This window comes from Nomascus leucogenys, chromosome 1a, assembly GCF_006542625.1.
Source record: "Nomascus leucogenys isolate Asia chromosome 1a, Asia_NLE_v1, whole genome shotgun sequence".
Lineage (NCBI taxonomy): Eukaryota > Metazoa > Chordata > Mammalia > Primates > Hylobatidae > Nomascus > Nomascus leucogenys.
In genome coordinates this window covers 67,739,739-67,754,519 of record NC_044381.1, presented here as the reverse complement: position 1 = coordinate 67,754,519, position 14,781 = coordinate 67,739,739, and the positions used below count along the sequence as shown (strand labels likewise).

The window sequence follows — 14,781 nt, the reverse complement described above, 5'->3', positions numbered from 1 at the left end:
GTGTTGTTAACTGTTATAGCAAATAAATCTGGCACGCATTTAATATGTATAATTACACTGCCCCATAGAAATTTGTACAAATCTATCCAAATGACACTACTTTTACTTTATATAATCAAACCAGATTGTTGGGTACTTATTTAGTTTTATCTCTGGTAACTGTTTGAGTCTACAGTTGCCCTAGTGTGGACAGTTTTTGCTAATACGAAGTGTGATTTAGGCTTTTTCTCTCCCTATTTTTGTCTCATACATACACCACTGACAGAAATATATATTTTCAGTTTCCAAAAACCCTGAGCTCTCTGAGCCTTTCCCACACTTATGAGATGAGTCCAACAAAAAAATGCTCAGGGACTGGATGCAGAGACCTAGGCTGTGCCAGGAGAAAGGAAGATGACCCATTAAGAATGAGTTTAGTGTCACCACTGCCCTCTTTCCCCTCCCTCAGTGTTTGGATTCTTTGTGAACCAAAAAAAGGAGGAACTAAAAAATTTGGTTTGATGAGAGAATGTGCCAAGGAAAAAGACTCAGGAGAATATTAGGGATAGAGTGGAAGACAAACTTCCACATTTTGCTAAGAACCAGTGCTGTTTATCTTTACCTACCTCCAAATAAATAAAAGCTGAGAGGCAGCATCTTGTAGAAGAGAAGCCTGGGTCCTAATTTCTCATTTGAGACCTAATGTCAACTTAGGAGACCTGATTACTTTTATGAGATATGCTGCCTCAATTAGGTTACCAAACTTCCCTGAACCTCAGTTTTCTCAACGGCAAAATGGAGATACAAACTCTACAGAATTATTATAAAAACATGTAAAATATCTGGCACACAATAAAATGCTAATATTAGTAAGCACACAATAAAATGCTAATTTTGCCTAAGAAAAGGAGGACGCTTTAATAAATTGTGCTATTCTATAATAAAATATTAGTGAAGCCATTCATATTATATTTTTGATTAATTTTAATAAAATAGGAAATCATTTTGATACCTATAAGTAGAGGATATAGAGTTATAAGGGTAATATAACCTCAGCTACCCAGAGGAGGCCGAAAGATAAAGGAGAAGTGCTAGAAAAAAATACATCAAAGCTTCAACAGAAGTCATCTCTGGAAGATGGGCAACTTTTACTGTCTGCTATGTACTCTTCTACATACCTCATTTTCTGTAAGAAATATATATACTATCTTCTATTTACTCTTCTACATGTTTTATATTCCATAAGTAATGTGTATTTTGTAATCATTAAAAGTTATAAAAATGAAATAAGTTGTTCCTCTCCCCAGTGGAGTAACCTGGAGTTCCATGGTGAGAGCCTAGTTTAGCAGGCATGTCCAGGACAACCAACACTTTGACACAACCTAACCAAACAACACATGGTGTCTAATTTTAGCATTTGAAAAGGATACCGTATGCTACTCACTATACTCCAGAATTTCCAAGGATCTCATTTCTTATCTCTTAACTACTGTCAGATGGAAGATTTAAAAGAAACTCAGAAAACAAATCTCAATTTTTTTTTTTGTCTCAGGTATATTTTCCCCTTACATTTTATGAAGGGTCACTATTATCACATCTACCTTTGCTCTTTTTAAATAATCTTTATTCCAGGAAACTATCTCTTTCTCTCCCATCAGACCAAGAAAGCATGTATTCCAGTGTTCTTTAAAAAGAAAAATAAAGACCAAATAGGTTTTGCTCATTCAAAATATTGCAAAGCTGGCCAGGTGCAGTGGCTCACGCCTGTAATCGCAGCACTTTGGGAGGCCGAAGTGGGTGGATCATTTGAGGTCAGGAGTTCAAGACCAACCTAGCTAACATGGTGAAACCCTCGTCTCTACTAAAAATACAAAAAGTAGCCGGGAGATAGTGGCGCGTGCCTGTAATCCCAGCTACTTGGGGGCTGAGGCAGGAGAGTCACTTGAGCCTTGGAGGCGGAGGTTGCAATGAGCTGAGATAGTGCCACTGCACTCCGATCTGGGCAAGTGAGTGAGACCCTGTTTCAAAAATAAAATAAGATAAGATACGATATGATAAAATAAATTCCAAAGCTAACCTTATCAACCATCATCACTTCTTTCATTATGACTTGAAATTTAATCAGAAGGGTATATAATTTTACTTACCACCTCCATTGTTTACTGGGATGGGATTTTAACTGTCAAACATAAAATACATCATACCATAAAAAAGAAATTATTTCCATAAAAAGCAAAAAGCATCTGTCAAGAAAGCAGCAGGCCTCTTCAGAGTATAGTGATGCCCCCACTCACACGTAACACTGTTCTTACAAGGGCAGATTTGGAGAAGGCTGATGAAAATTCCACATGCTGGGAAGATTTTTAAAGGTCGATGGGCTTTTAATTTTTGAGTCTCTTCAAGGAAGATTTGCAGGCGTGGAGTGTTCATTGTGAACCCCCTGAGGAAAATAATTGTATTGCTAAAATTCTATATTTACCATCTCCTCTCATGGGGAGTGCAGTAATAGTCCTCTATGAAAATAGCTGGCCCCTAGGAGGAAGTGGGGAGAAAGACAATTGCAACAACCTCACAGAAGTTTCACAATCACACCAAAGCCCTGGGTGGAAAGGCGCTAACAGTATGTATCTCGGAGCTGGATCCAAGTGGCTTCTGCAACCCTTCTCTTGCCTCTTAGCACCCACACCAAGTTCGTGATAGCCAGTCATGCATGATTCACATTACCCAGCAAGCTTCTAATTATCATTGTGGAATTCTTGGTGTGCCACAGAAACATTTATCAGTTATTTATAACATCAGAAAGCCAAGTTCGTGGGCTCTCCTGATGACTGTTCACTGGTTCTTTGTGGACTCTGTATCCCACAGGTGAAGAGAAGAACATTTCTTAGAATTCAGTCGACAGAGTCCCCTGGGCTGACCTCTCCATCCCCGCTGCCTTGGACAGATTCCATTGAGTCATTCCTCTAAAGAAATACCTAGTCCAGCTGCCACCTGTACCCAGGTTGGCTCTTCTACTCCACAGATCTGCACTTGCTTTCTTCAGCCCCGTGCAGCCTCTGGGATGAAACAGCTCTGAGAGCTCACTTGGATGTAGATGAAAGTTCTCCCATCTCGGCCCCCACCCCTACCCCTTCATATGATTAGCATGTTAGTGCATTTGGGGATCACTGGCTACATGGAAACCTAAATTTACAGATCAATTTGTCAATTCATTGGAAGAAAGCAAGGTAGAGAGAAGGTTTATTACCATCTTGCAGCTTCTGTAGATTTAGTGGAGGCAGCAAGGGATAGTTCTCTCCTCAGATCTACTCAGGTCAACTTGTTATGAAACACTTGTTTCTCAATCTACCTTAAAAACAAGCCTTGTAAAATTGATAGAATCATTCACCGATTCTTTATTGAATCAGCGAGAGATTCACAATAAAGAACAGCAAGCAAATAAAGTCTCCTACAAGTTGTTAGCCCCATAAAGCTAAAACCAATAATTACTTGGCAGGAAAAAAATTCACCCAATGTTTGATGGCATTAAGAATGTCATGTAAGAGTGTAGCCTCAAAAGAGCAAATGTGGCTTATCATGGTGGCTCACGCTTGTAATCCCAGCACTTTGGGAGGCCGAGGCAGGCGGATCACTTGAGGTCAGGAATTCAAGATCAGCCTGGTCAACATGGTGAAACCCTGTCTCTACTAAAATTACAAAAATTAGCTGTGTGTGGTGGCAGGCACCTGTAATCCCAGGTACTTGGGAGGCTGAGGCAGGAGAATCACTTGAATCTGGGAGGCAGATGTTGCAGTGAGCCAAGATTGTGCCACTGGACTCCAGCCTGGGCGACAGAGCAAAACTGTGTCTCAGAGAAACTGAAAATCAAAATAAAAAGAGTAAATGCATCCTCTGACTTCCACAGGAGTCAGGGACTGAGTCCACAGGAGGAAGTTCAGAGCCTATCCTCTCATATCTGAGCATTTCAGGCTTCTTGAGGGCAGGACAGTATATCATCCTGCTGCATTTCTCAGCAAAAAAATATGTCATCAGTTCTCCCGTGGTCATGAGTTTTCAGAGGAAAACTGTTTCTGCCTCATCATCCTCCTATTTCATACAATACCTTCAGATGGGTTTTACAACAGCCCTGCGTGCTGAAACGAGGCAAACAGGCCTATGGTTCTTTCCTGTTACAGGAAGCAGTGTTCACATGCTCAGCATTTTAAAACCCAAAATTGGCCCTTGCCTAAGTGCAGCATAAAGTATTTTGTAAGTCAAGATGTTTTGATCCTTTGTTGATGTCGTCATTTTATTTATTATAGCGTTTCTAGTTATGAACACAAGTTAATGGACTTTTTTTTTTTTTTTTTTGAGACAGAGTCTCACTCTGTCACCCAGGCTGGAGTGCAGTGGCACAATCTCTGCTCACTGCAAACTCTGCCTCCCGGATTCAAATGATTCTCTTGCCTCAGCCTCCTGAGTAGCTGGGATTACAGGCACCCGCCACCATGCCTAGCTAATTTTCGTATTTTTAGTAGAGACGGGGTTTCACCATGTTGGCCAGCTGGTCTTGAACTCCTGACCTCATGATCAGCCCACCTCGGCCTCCCAGAGTGCTGGGATTACAGGTGTTGCCACCACACCTGGCCAAGTTAATGGACTCTTAAACAAGCTTCTTGTCAACTGGCGAACTTCAACAGTTTCTTTATTAAAATTTTATTTTATTTTATTTTATTTTATTTTACTTTACTTTTTGAGATGGAGTCTCTCTCTGTCACCCAGGGTGGAGTACAGTGGCATGATCACAGCTCACTGTAGCCCGGACCTCCTGGGCTTAAGCAGTCCTCCCACCTCAGCTTCCTGAGTAGCTGGGACTACAGGTGCACACCACCACACTTGGCTAATTTTTAAATTTTTTTAAGACATAGGTTCTCACTATGTTGCCCAGGCTGCTCTCAAACTCCTGGGATCAAGTGACCTTCCTGCCTCAAAAAAACTTTATCTTTGTTCTCTTATGACTGGGATAGTGGAAGTTTAGTTTTTAATTCTGAATTACGGAATTACAGTTATTGACTTTGCATTGCCTTGTAGCTCTTGGCTGCTCTTTGTGGGGTTCAGGGACCAGTAGAATCAGGAGCCCCTGGGAGCTTATTAGGAATGCAGAATTTCAGGCCCCTCCCCAGACCTACTGAGAATCTGCATTTTAAGAAGATGTGACTTTCTGACGAGCTCAGGTCTCTCTCCAGCCTTCCCTAGGGTTCATCTTGCATCTGACACCTCCTCCTTCCTCCAGTGGCTCTCTAACTCCTAGCTCTCCTAACTAAAGATGTTGTTGCTATGAGTCCCATTTCCATTCATCATTACGCTGATAGTTAATATTAGTGGGAAGCTTACTGGCTTTCTTGATAAAAAATCACTATCAAAACTTGAATAAGTGAACTTGTATTCATTTCTCTGGCTGTTGACAATAATGTTTAGTCTAAATTCTCGAAAGATAGTGGCTGTGTTTATTTTTGTCTCTTCACACTGTTCCTGAGACAGGCATTACACTCATGTTTAGGTGATCATGAGATGTCCAACATTGTGTTGTAATTCTTCAGCAATATCTTCTAAAACTAAAGCTGAGTTTTCTAAGAGGTGAATATGAGGAATCAAATAAGTAGAATAACCATATTGGAGATGATCTCATTGACAAAGCTGCTTTTTTTACCCCCTTCTGGCCAGAACACAATTCCGTTTTTTAATATATAGTCATGCACCACATAATGACATTTCAGTCAACAATAGAGCACATATGCAATAGTGGTCCCGTAAGATGGTAATGGAGCTGCCCCCTACACGTGTACCATTTATGTTTTATACTGAATTTTTACTGTACCATTTCTATGTTTGGATATGTTTAGATACACAAACACCATCGTGTTACCATTGCCTACAGTATTCAGCACAGTAACGTGCTGTACGGGTTTGTAGTCTAGGAGCAGGAGGCCATACCATATAGCTTAGGTGTGTAGTAGGCAACACCATCTGGGTTTGTGTAAGTGCGCTCTGTGACGTTTGCACAATGACAACATTGCCTAACAACACATTTTTCAGAATGTATCCCTGTCGTTAAGCAATCCACAATTGTATGTGTAATATTTTAAAGGTTTCAATAATTTAAAAATACATCCCCCTCCAGTGTGTTTGGTGGTGGTGGTGTTCTTATTTTGATGTGTTTGTTTATTTGTTGCAAATGAAAATGTATTTGATGTCCAGGATATCCTAAATAGAAACCATAGTCTAAAATTGTATATAAGAAATATTTTGTTATAAATTGACATAGATACCTAGGAAAATATTGAAATTGTCAATAAAATAAGTACATTACCTCTTAGAATATGTTATTTTCAAAATAAACTATAATCTATAGTTCATTATCAAATCAAAATTACATAAGGATTAAGATAAGCAAAGACTACATAATGCAATAATGTTCTGTACCTATACCAATAAGCTTGATTAAGAGTGTTCTGCAAGTAGCATTTTCTAACTGATTCTGTATATTCTAGCCACAAGAATCTTGATTGAACCCATTGTGTAGGACTCAACAGGCCCAGGTATCCAATGATAAACATCCCTGTAAGACCTCTGTCTTTAGCTGAAGCTGGACAATTGGATTCACAGATGTTAAGACAGAGGCTCTGGAACACAGAGACCTAAGGGCAGATCTTATCTCTATCGTTTACTGTTTGACCTTGAGATCTTATCTCTACCGTTTACTGTTTGACCTTAAGCAGTTACAATTCCTCATCTTTAAAAGAGGAATCATAGTTCCCTCCTATATGGTTGATATAATGTGAGGATTAAATGCAGTAATACATATAAAATATTTAGAGCTGTATTAACGAGTATTATTATTGTTGATGTAGGCTGTAAAACAGTTACAAAACAGTACTCAGTATTCATAAGTGGTTTCAGTTAAAGATGTTTTAAATTTAATATAATTGAAGTGCTAGGTTCACATTTCCTGACAAATAAATTCTAAGCAATACTGTATCCTTTTGCAGGTAGAAGAAGCAGATGATTGGCTCAGATATGGAAACCCTTGGGAGAAGTCCCGCCCAGAATTCATGCTGCCTGTGCACTTCTATGGAAAAGTAGAACACACCAACACCGGGGCCAAGTGGATTGACACTCAGGTATTCAGAGCGCTCGTATAGCCAGCATTTTGTATAGTATTTAGTACAGTAGATAATACATTGACTATGTAGCATATAGTGGTGATATTGAGTATAGGGCATGTCGTGTATTGAATAATAGAATATATTTTTGTAAATAAATCTGTTACTTCTCTTAGCGCAGCCCACTCATTTTGGAGACAAGGGAGCTGAGGCCAAGAGAGGAGTGACTTTTATAAGGGTCATTTTGCAATCAGCTTTGTCAGAAAATTGTCAGTTCTTTTTTTTTTTTTTTTTTTGCCAGAAAATTGTCAGTTCTATAGTAACCAGCATGCTTACCTCTTTGGTTTTATATTAAGGTGTTGACAGCAAAATTGAATAATTTTAAATGTCATTCCTGGCTGGGTGCAGTGGCTCACAACTGTAATCCCAGCACTGTGGGAGGCCGAAGCGGGCAGATCACCTGAGGTCAGGAGTTCAAGACCAGCCTGGCCAACATGGTGAAACCCTATCTCTACTAAAAATATAAAAATTAGCCAGGCGTGGTGGCACATGCCTGTAATCCCAGCTATTTGGGAGGCTGAGGCAGGAAAATCACTTGAACCCAGGAGGCGGAGGTTGCAGTGAGCCGAGATCATGTCACTGTACTCCAGCCTGGGCGACAGAGCGAGACTCCATCTCAAAAAAAATATAAAATAAAATAAAATTAAAATTAAAGTATGCAGTTTACACAATCAATCCTGGAAGCATTTTATTTACACTGTGGGTCCCACTGCTGAGCTAATTTGTATTTACAAAGCACCTCTAGATATTTTCATAATGTACCCAGAAATTCAATTACAGAAAGTATGTGTTTCTGGGCCCACACAGGCAAGGTTAGGGGGCAGAGGTAATATAAGTGAGCTGGCCCAAGCCATGCAACTTAGCTTCATAGATTGAAGTCATCACATGAATTAACCCCAAACTGGTACCCAGTGATGTCAGAGCATGAGTCCAGATGTGCTCTGTGCGTGCATGGGATGGCTTCCAATAAAGTCAAATGACAGTCATGTGGCAGTTTTGGTCCTCTAGGAAACAGACACCAGAGAGAATGAGAAGTGCAAGTGGCATATTTGGGGATGCCTATGAAAGATAAAGGGGAGAGGGAGCAGGATGAGGTGGGAAGGCTTCAGACTGTGACACAGGTGTGCCACCTGTGAAAAGTGAAGGGGAAGGAAGCAGCATTCTCAGGGAGAGCCTCAGACCGCAGTGCCGCTCTGCGCAAGTGGCCAGGTTGATGGAGCCTGAGACTAAAGATTGCCCATTAGAGAAGTCCCGGCCCTAGTGTCCCAGCCACATGGAGCAGCCCAGAGAGCACAGCTTTGGTATGAGCTCTGAGGGAGCAAGTTCTCTTTGAGGTTCTCTGAAAGAAGATCTAAGCTGTGCACTTCCTGGGCTGCCTTAATTATGCTTCAAGGGTCAGAAGGGTCAAACTCTTGTTTGAACCGAGACTCAATCCCACCCTGCAAATTACTTTCCCTGATTGATTACAACTTGCTTTAAAAGTCCAGAGACTTTTATCTCTTAAGAAAGATATTTAAATGAGGGTGATTTCTTACTTTGAGGTCATGGTCATCATGAAAGTATGACTGAATATATGTGATTGATATGGGCTATAATGCTTCATTCATTCACAATTCAGCAGACCAAATTAAAGAGATGCTTGTTTAGGTTTCAATCCTGCCATGACTGTGACCTTGGACAAGTCACTTCTCTCTCAGCTTCAGCTCCCTCATGTCCAAAATAAGTGGGTTGCACTAAATGAGATCCAGCATCCTCCAGTTCAATTACTCTGTCATTCTCCTTCCTTCGAGCTTGACTCTGATGAGGCCGGGAATAAAAATAAATGATTTCTCACTTGAATTTTCGATGCACTGTGAAACATAGTTAATCTTCCTCTTCTCTATTTTAGTGGCTGTCACAAAGATCAAGCTAGATTTTCCAAAGCTTACCTCTTAGACTCAACTCAGCTAATTATCAGCTGATTTGGCAGATCACTATAGGAATCACTAAAATAACTCCTTATGCAACTTTAAAAAACTAGCATAGCATTTTAAATATTATATGAGATGTTATAGCTTCATAAATTTCCTGTTCCATTTATTTTCATCATACTTGAAATCAGTTCACTGAAAAACCTATGCAAAACATATTCTAAGTGCTGTTTTTTGGTGGGTACAGATTCACATTGTCACTTTGTTTGCATATCATATTTTATTATTATTAGAGCAATGGCTTGATCTGAAACATGAAAGATAAACTTTTTTGGCTGGGTGCAGTGGCTCACGCCTGTAATCCCAGCACTTTGGGAGGCCGAGATGGATGGATCACGAGGTCAGGAGATCGAAACCATCCTGGCTAACACGGTGAAACCCTGTCTCTACTAAAAATACAAAAAAATTAGCCGGGCATGGTGGCAGGCACCTGTAGTCCCAGCTACTCGGGAGGCTGAGGCAGGAGAATGGTGTGAACTTGCAGTGAGCTGAGATTGCACCACTGCACTCCAGCCTGGGCAACAGAGTGAGACTCCGTCTTGAAAAAAAAAAAGATAAACTTTTTTGAATACCAATACCATATCATTCCATTCCACTGCATTTATATCAGGGCAAGGGCACATGGAGAGTCAACATAGAAATACTGTAAAGGACCATCAGTGTGGATGGTTTCAGTCACTAGATTGTACCAGGTGGAGGAGGAACCACATGTTCCTCTAATACGCTCTGCAGCCCTGAGACCCTCTTCTCCATTTAGGCCTCACAAAATTTAAGTTGGTGATGGAGCCAGGAATAGAATTCCATTGCAGTCTCCCAGTCCCTTGTTCAACCTATGTCATCACACTTGGGAAACGATGAGCAGCTGCTTCTGTTTAATCCCACAGGTGGTCCTGGCTCTGCCATATGACACCCCGGTGCCCGGCTACATGAATAACACTGTCAACACCATGCGCCTCTGGTCTGCTCGGGCACCGAATGACTTTAACCTCAGAGACTGTGAGTACAGCACAGGCCTTGGTTTCTTTATGCATGTGCTTAATCTTTTTGATTGGTAGTTAGAACCAAATTGAGCTTGAAACAAACAAACAAAAAAGCCTTGAGTTTCTGATCTGAACTTCAGTGACTAAACAGGCATTGTATGGAGGAAGTAGGGAGGGCATTTTTAAAGCAATTTTCATGTGAAGTCCAGCATGATGGTGTGTTGAAATCCTTTGTGTTTTTTAGGAATTTTAGGAATCACACATGACACACAGCACAGAGCCAGTGAGATCAAGAGGTTTCCAACAACAATGGCTCGTTTCTCTATTTATTGTTTCTCTAACTTTCCCCTAGTTAATGTTGGAGACTACATTCAGGCTGTGCTGGACCGAAACGTGGCCGAGAACATCTCCCGGGTCCTCTATCCCAATGACAATGTGAGTGATCAAGGTTGCTTTCTTAGTGGCAACAGGTGCAGCTTATTTCACAAGAGCCTGTTCAGTAACTTATAAAACACATTTAATATTGATGTTTTTCCATGTGCAGAACAAACTCTGTATTTCTTCCTGAATTGTCTAGATTTCCCCTCCCAACCAAGTAAGGAAAACAAATCTGTATAGTTCATGAAATCAGAATTGGTATTTTGCCCTTGATTAGTGACCCCATCACTAATTGGGAAGTTCTAGAGATGTATTTTAAAACAAAACCTGGATATAAGAGATGAAGTAAATCACTGGTGAAGCACTAGTTCCTTTCCAGATAGAAATTTTATCTGCAAAGTCAGAAGTCACTGAATATTTTCTGCCTCGCCTCTTCTCTCACTGACTAGGCTCTTTCTGGTCCTCTGCCCTGATGCTAGATGGAGTCAGAGACCCTGGGGCAGACCCATGAACAAACATCTGTTTTTTCTGCCACTGACTTGTATCTTTTTCTTATAGTCGATTATTCTAATTTTATTGTAAATATAGCTTAGTTAAGAAAAAACACTTGGGGCCAGGTGCAATGGCTCATGCCTATAATCCCAGCACTTTGGGACGCTGAGGCAGGCAAATCATTTGAGGTCAGAAGTTCGAGACCAGCCTGGCCAACATGACGAAACCCCATCCCTACTAAAAATACAAAACGTTAGCCAGGTATGGTGGTAGGTGCCTGTAATCCCAGCTACTGGAGAGGCTGAGGCAGGAAAATCACTTGAGCCTGGGAGACAGAGATTGCAGTGAGCCGAGATTGCACCACTGCATTCCAGCCTAGGTGACAGAGTGAGACTCCATCTCAAAACACATACACACACACACACACACACCACTTGGAACTGGATCTCGGATAACTGCTATTGATTCTTAGTTGTTTTAAATATATGTAACTCTAAACTTCTCTATGGGTAAAATCATTTTCATGAAGCTGTAATGATTTTTTTAAAGCGGTCTCAGAAGCAATAAAATTAGTACTCTGCTTTACAAAGATGGCAGAAAACAAGGATCTTGGGGGGACTAGGACATAAATAGTCCTTAATACCAGATATCCATCTGGTGTTAAATCATAATCTCTCAGAAGGGAAGATGATTATGTGGATTTTGCTGGAGCATTTTTAGGAACCTAATGGTATATGTTATTATTCCTTTGTGGAAAACATTGTGGCTTCAGTACATTTCAGAGAAATCTCTAACCCAAAAGCAAAACGTTATTCTATGTCAGGGTCAAAGTAAGAGTTCTTCCAAGTCTGGGACCATACTGCCAACCTAAACCCAGTCTGCAGGGGCTTGAAATTCATCCTCCTGTCTTCAGTAAGGACCAAAAGTAACTTTACTGGGAAATAATCATCTGCAGTAACTGACAATATATACTAAGTTAGCATGGGGTAAAAAGTTGACTAGATTTGTTGGGTAAAAGGGAGTTCTCAGGATCATATTTTTGTTTGTTTGTTTGTTTGTTTTTAAGAGTAAGCTGATAAATCCTTTTATACTGTAATTACAATAACAAATTCATTCTTCTCCTCAACTTGGCCATAGCCCTGGCATAGGTCAGTGATTATACTTTTAAGTATTAGGGAGTTCAGAGCCCCAGATATTCTATATGCAGACCTCTATGCTCATATTCATTAGTTTTAATAAGACTCTGGTCCAAGGCTTACATTTGGGGGGTGGGGTGCTCATCATTTTAAAAATTTTAATTTTAATAGTTTTAGGGGTACAGGTAGTTTTGGTTACATGGATAAGTTCTTTAGTGGTAATTTCTGAGATTTTACGCACCTGTCACCGGAGCAGTGTACATCCAATAAATTGTCTTTTATCCCTCAAGTCCCCAAAGTCCGTTACATCATTCTCATGCCTTTGCATCCTCATAGCTTAGCTCCCACTTACAAGTGAGAACATACGATATTCGGTTTTCCATTCCTGAGTTACTTCACTTAAAATAATAGCTTCCAGCTTCATCCAAGTTGCTGCAAAAGACATTATTTGGTTCCTTTTTATGGCTGAGTAGTATTCCATGGTATATATATATACCACATATTGTTGTTGGTTGATGGGCACCTAGACTGATTCCACATCTTTGTAATTGCGAATTGTGCTGCTATAAACATGTGTGTGTGTACATGTGTCTTTTTCATATAATGACTTCTTTTCCTTTGGCTAGATACCCAGTAGTGGGATTGCTGGATCCAATGGTAGTTCTACTTTTAGTTCTTTAAGGAATCTCCATACTGTTTAACAGAGTAACTGTACTAATTTATATTCCCACCAACAGTGTAAAAAGTGTTCCCTTTTCACCACATCCACGCCAACACTATTGTTTTTTGACTTTTTAATTATGGCCATTCTTGCAGGAGTAAGGTGGTATCTCATTGTGATTTTAATTTGCCTCTCCCTGATAATTAGTGATATTGAGCATTTTTTCATATGTTTGTTGGCTATTTGTATATCTTCTTTTCAGAATTGTCTGTTCATGTCCTTTGCCACTTTTTCATGGGATTTTTTTTTTCTTGCTGATTTGTTTGAGTTCCTTGTAGATTCTGGATATTAGTCAAGGCCCACATTTTTAATAGAAGTTACAGTTTTTAATTCTACGACCAGGTAAAGACAGGGAAGCTCCATGATCTATAAAAATCGAAGTGTGATGGCTCAGGGTTAGGACCGTTTCTTGGTGACATTTACACGGTTCAGTTGACCGACAGCAAATCTATGGTGGGAGGAACTTGGAAGCTGGCCGCCATCATGGCCTCTAAGGCCTCCACCCTGCACACCATGGCCTGGCTGCATTCCTGTCTCACAGTCATGTAGAGCATTCTCAGCCAGTCGTTGTTCTCCACACGGTCCATGACTGCCAGTGCTTGCTGATGCGTTGCCTGCCAGGAATGTGACTGCAGGGAGGAGGGTGGTCCTGTGCTGGTTGTGCTCAGCTGCAGGAACTGGGGATAAGGTCGGAGGCCAAGTGTCCTCAGGCTGTCATTAACCTTTTCCTTCATCTTCTTCCCTACTTCCGAGTACTTGATACTACCAATTCCTGAGCCTTGGGAAGTTCCAATGTACACACTGAGTTGCTTTTTGGCTTTTCCCCACTACCAGGTCAGGATTTGGCTGTCTTGGATCTTCTTCTGAATCACTTACCACTCATGCATCTGGTTTTCAGCCTCTAAAAGGTTGTTGCTATTGTCTTTATCCCAACCTCTTTATCTTTTATCTGTTTGCCTTTAGAGAATCCTTTTACTGCCATTTTCATGGGGTCTCAGGACAGAGCAAAGGCTCACAGTTTGGCATTCAAACCACCACCCCTCAGCAGATGTCCAATGGGCCTTAGTCTTAAAGTTCCCAGTGCAGGAGACACCAGTCACATTTTGGCCACACCTACAATATGAACCATTTTTATTCTATCTCTCTGGCTTGAAGTTTTTTGAAGGGAAGGAGCTAAGACTGAAGCAGGAATACTTTGTGGTGGCTGCAACCTTGCAAGATATCATCCGCCGTTTCAAAGCCTCCAAGTTTGTCTCCACCCGTGGTGCAGGAACTGTGTTTGATGCCTTCCCAGATCAGGCAAGTATTTAGTCTGTGGATGCAGTTGGGGTCCACTGAGGGATTGACTGGGATTTCCTATCAGATTAATTCCTCTCTCTCAGTGCTAAAAACGTTGAGCAGGAATAGTGTGCATCAAGCCTTTCATAGAAGGTGGGCATATCATCCAGTGCTTTCTCCAAATGTGTTAGGATGAAGAAGCCAGACCCTGAGCCATCCGTTGCCTTCATGTTGATGTCTTTCCCCACCCAGGTGGCCATCCAGCTGAATGACACTCACCCTGCACTCGCCATCCCTGAGCTGATGAGGATTTTTGTGGATATTGAAAAACTGCCCTGGTCCAAGGTCTGGATAGTTTGGCTTCTTTTTCCTTTAATTAACCAGAATGGCTGCATTGAAAGACTGCCAAAAACTCCCTTTTTAGTTTTTCAAAGTAAGTTATTGTTGCTAACTTTCAACAGTTAAAGGTACATTTTCCCTGACGCTGACATTTTCCATCCTTAGAGTTTTACAGGGAGTAAGACTATAAAATAAATGAGTACATTCCTAATGGGACACAAATCAATAGCTGTATTAAGGCTTATATTGTGTTTACCATTTTTGTGTTGAAAAAGATTAAAAATTAATTTATCTAACCTCAGAAGA

General features: G+C 40.7%; 1 protein-coding gene across 1 annotated transcript in view; it reads left to right on the top strand.

The window, feature by feature from the left end:
* PYGL (glycogen phosphorylase L) overlaps positions 1–14,781 on the top strand; it is a 39,904-nt gene that overhangs the window by 14,049 nt on the left and 11,074 nt on the right. The window contains exons 5-9 of the mRNA XM_003267673.3: positions 7,008–7,139; positions 10,036–10,147; positions 10,484–10,566; positions 14,014–14,157; positions 14,389–14,481. Of these exons, the coding sequence (XP_003267721.1) occupies positions 7,008–7,139; positions 10,036–10,147; positions 10,484–10,566; positions 14,014–14,157; positions 14,389–14,481 (564 nt within the window). The remainder of the gene's footprint in view (positions 1–7,007; positions 7,140–10,035; positions 10,148–10,483; positions 10,567–14,013; positions 14,158–14,388; positions 14,482–14,781) is intronic.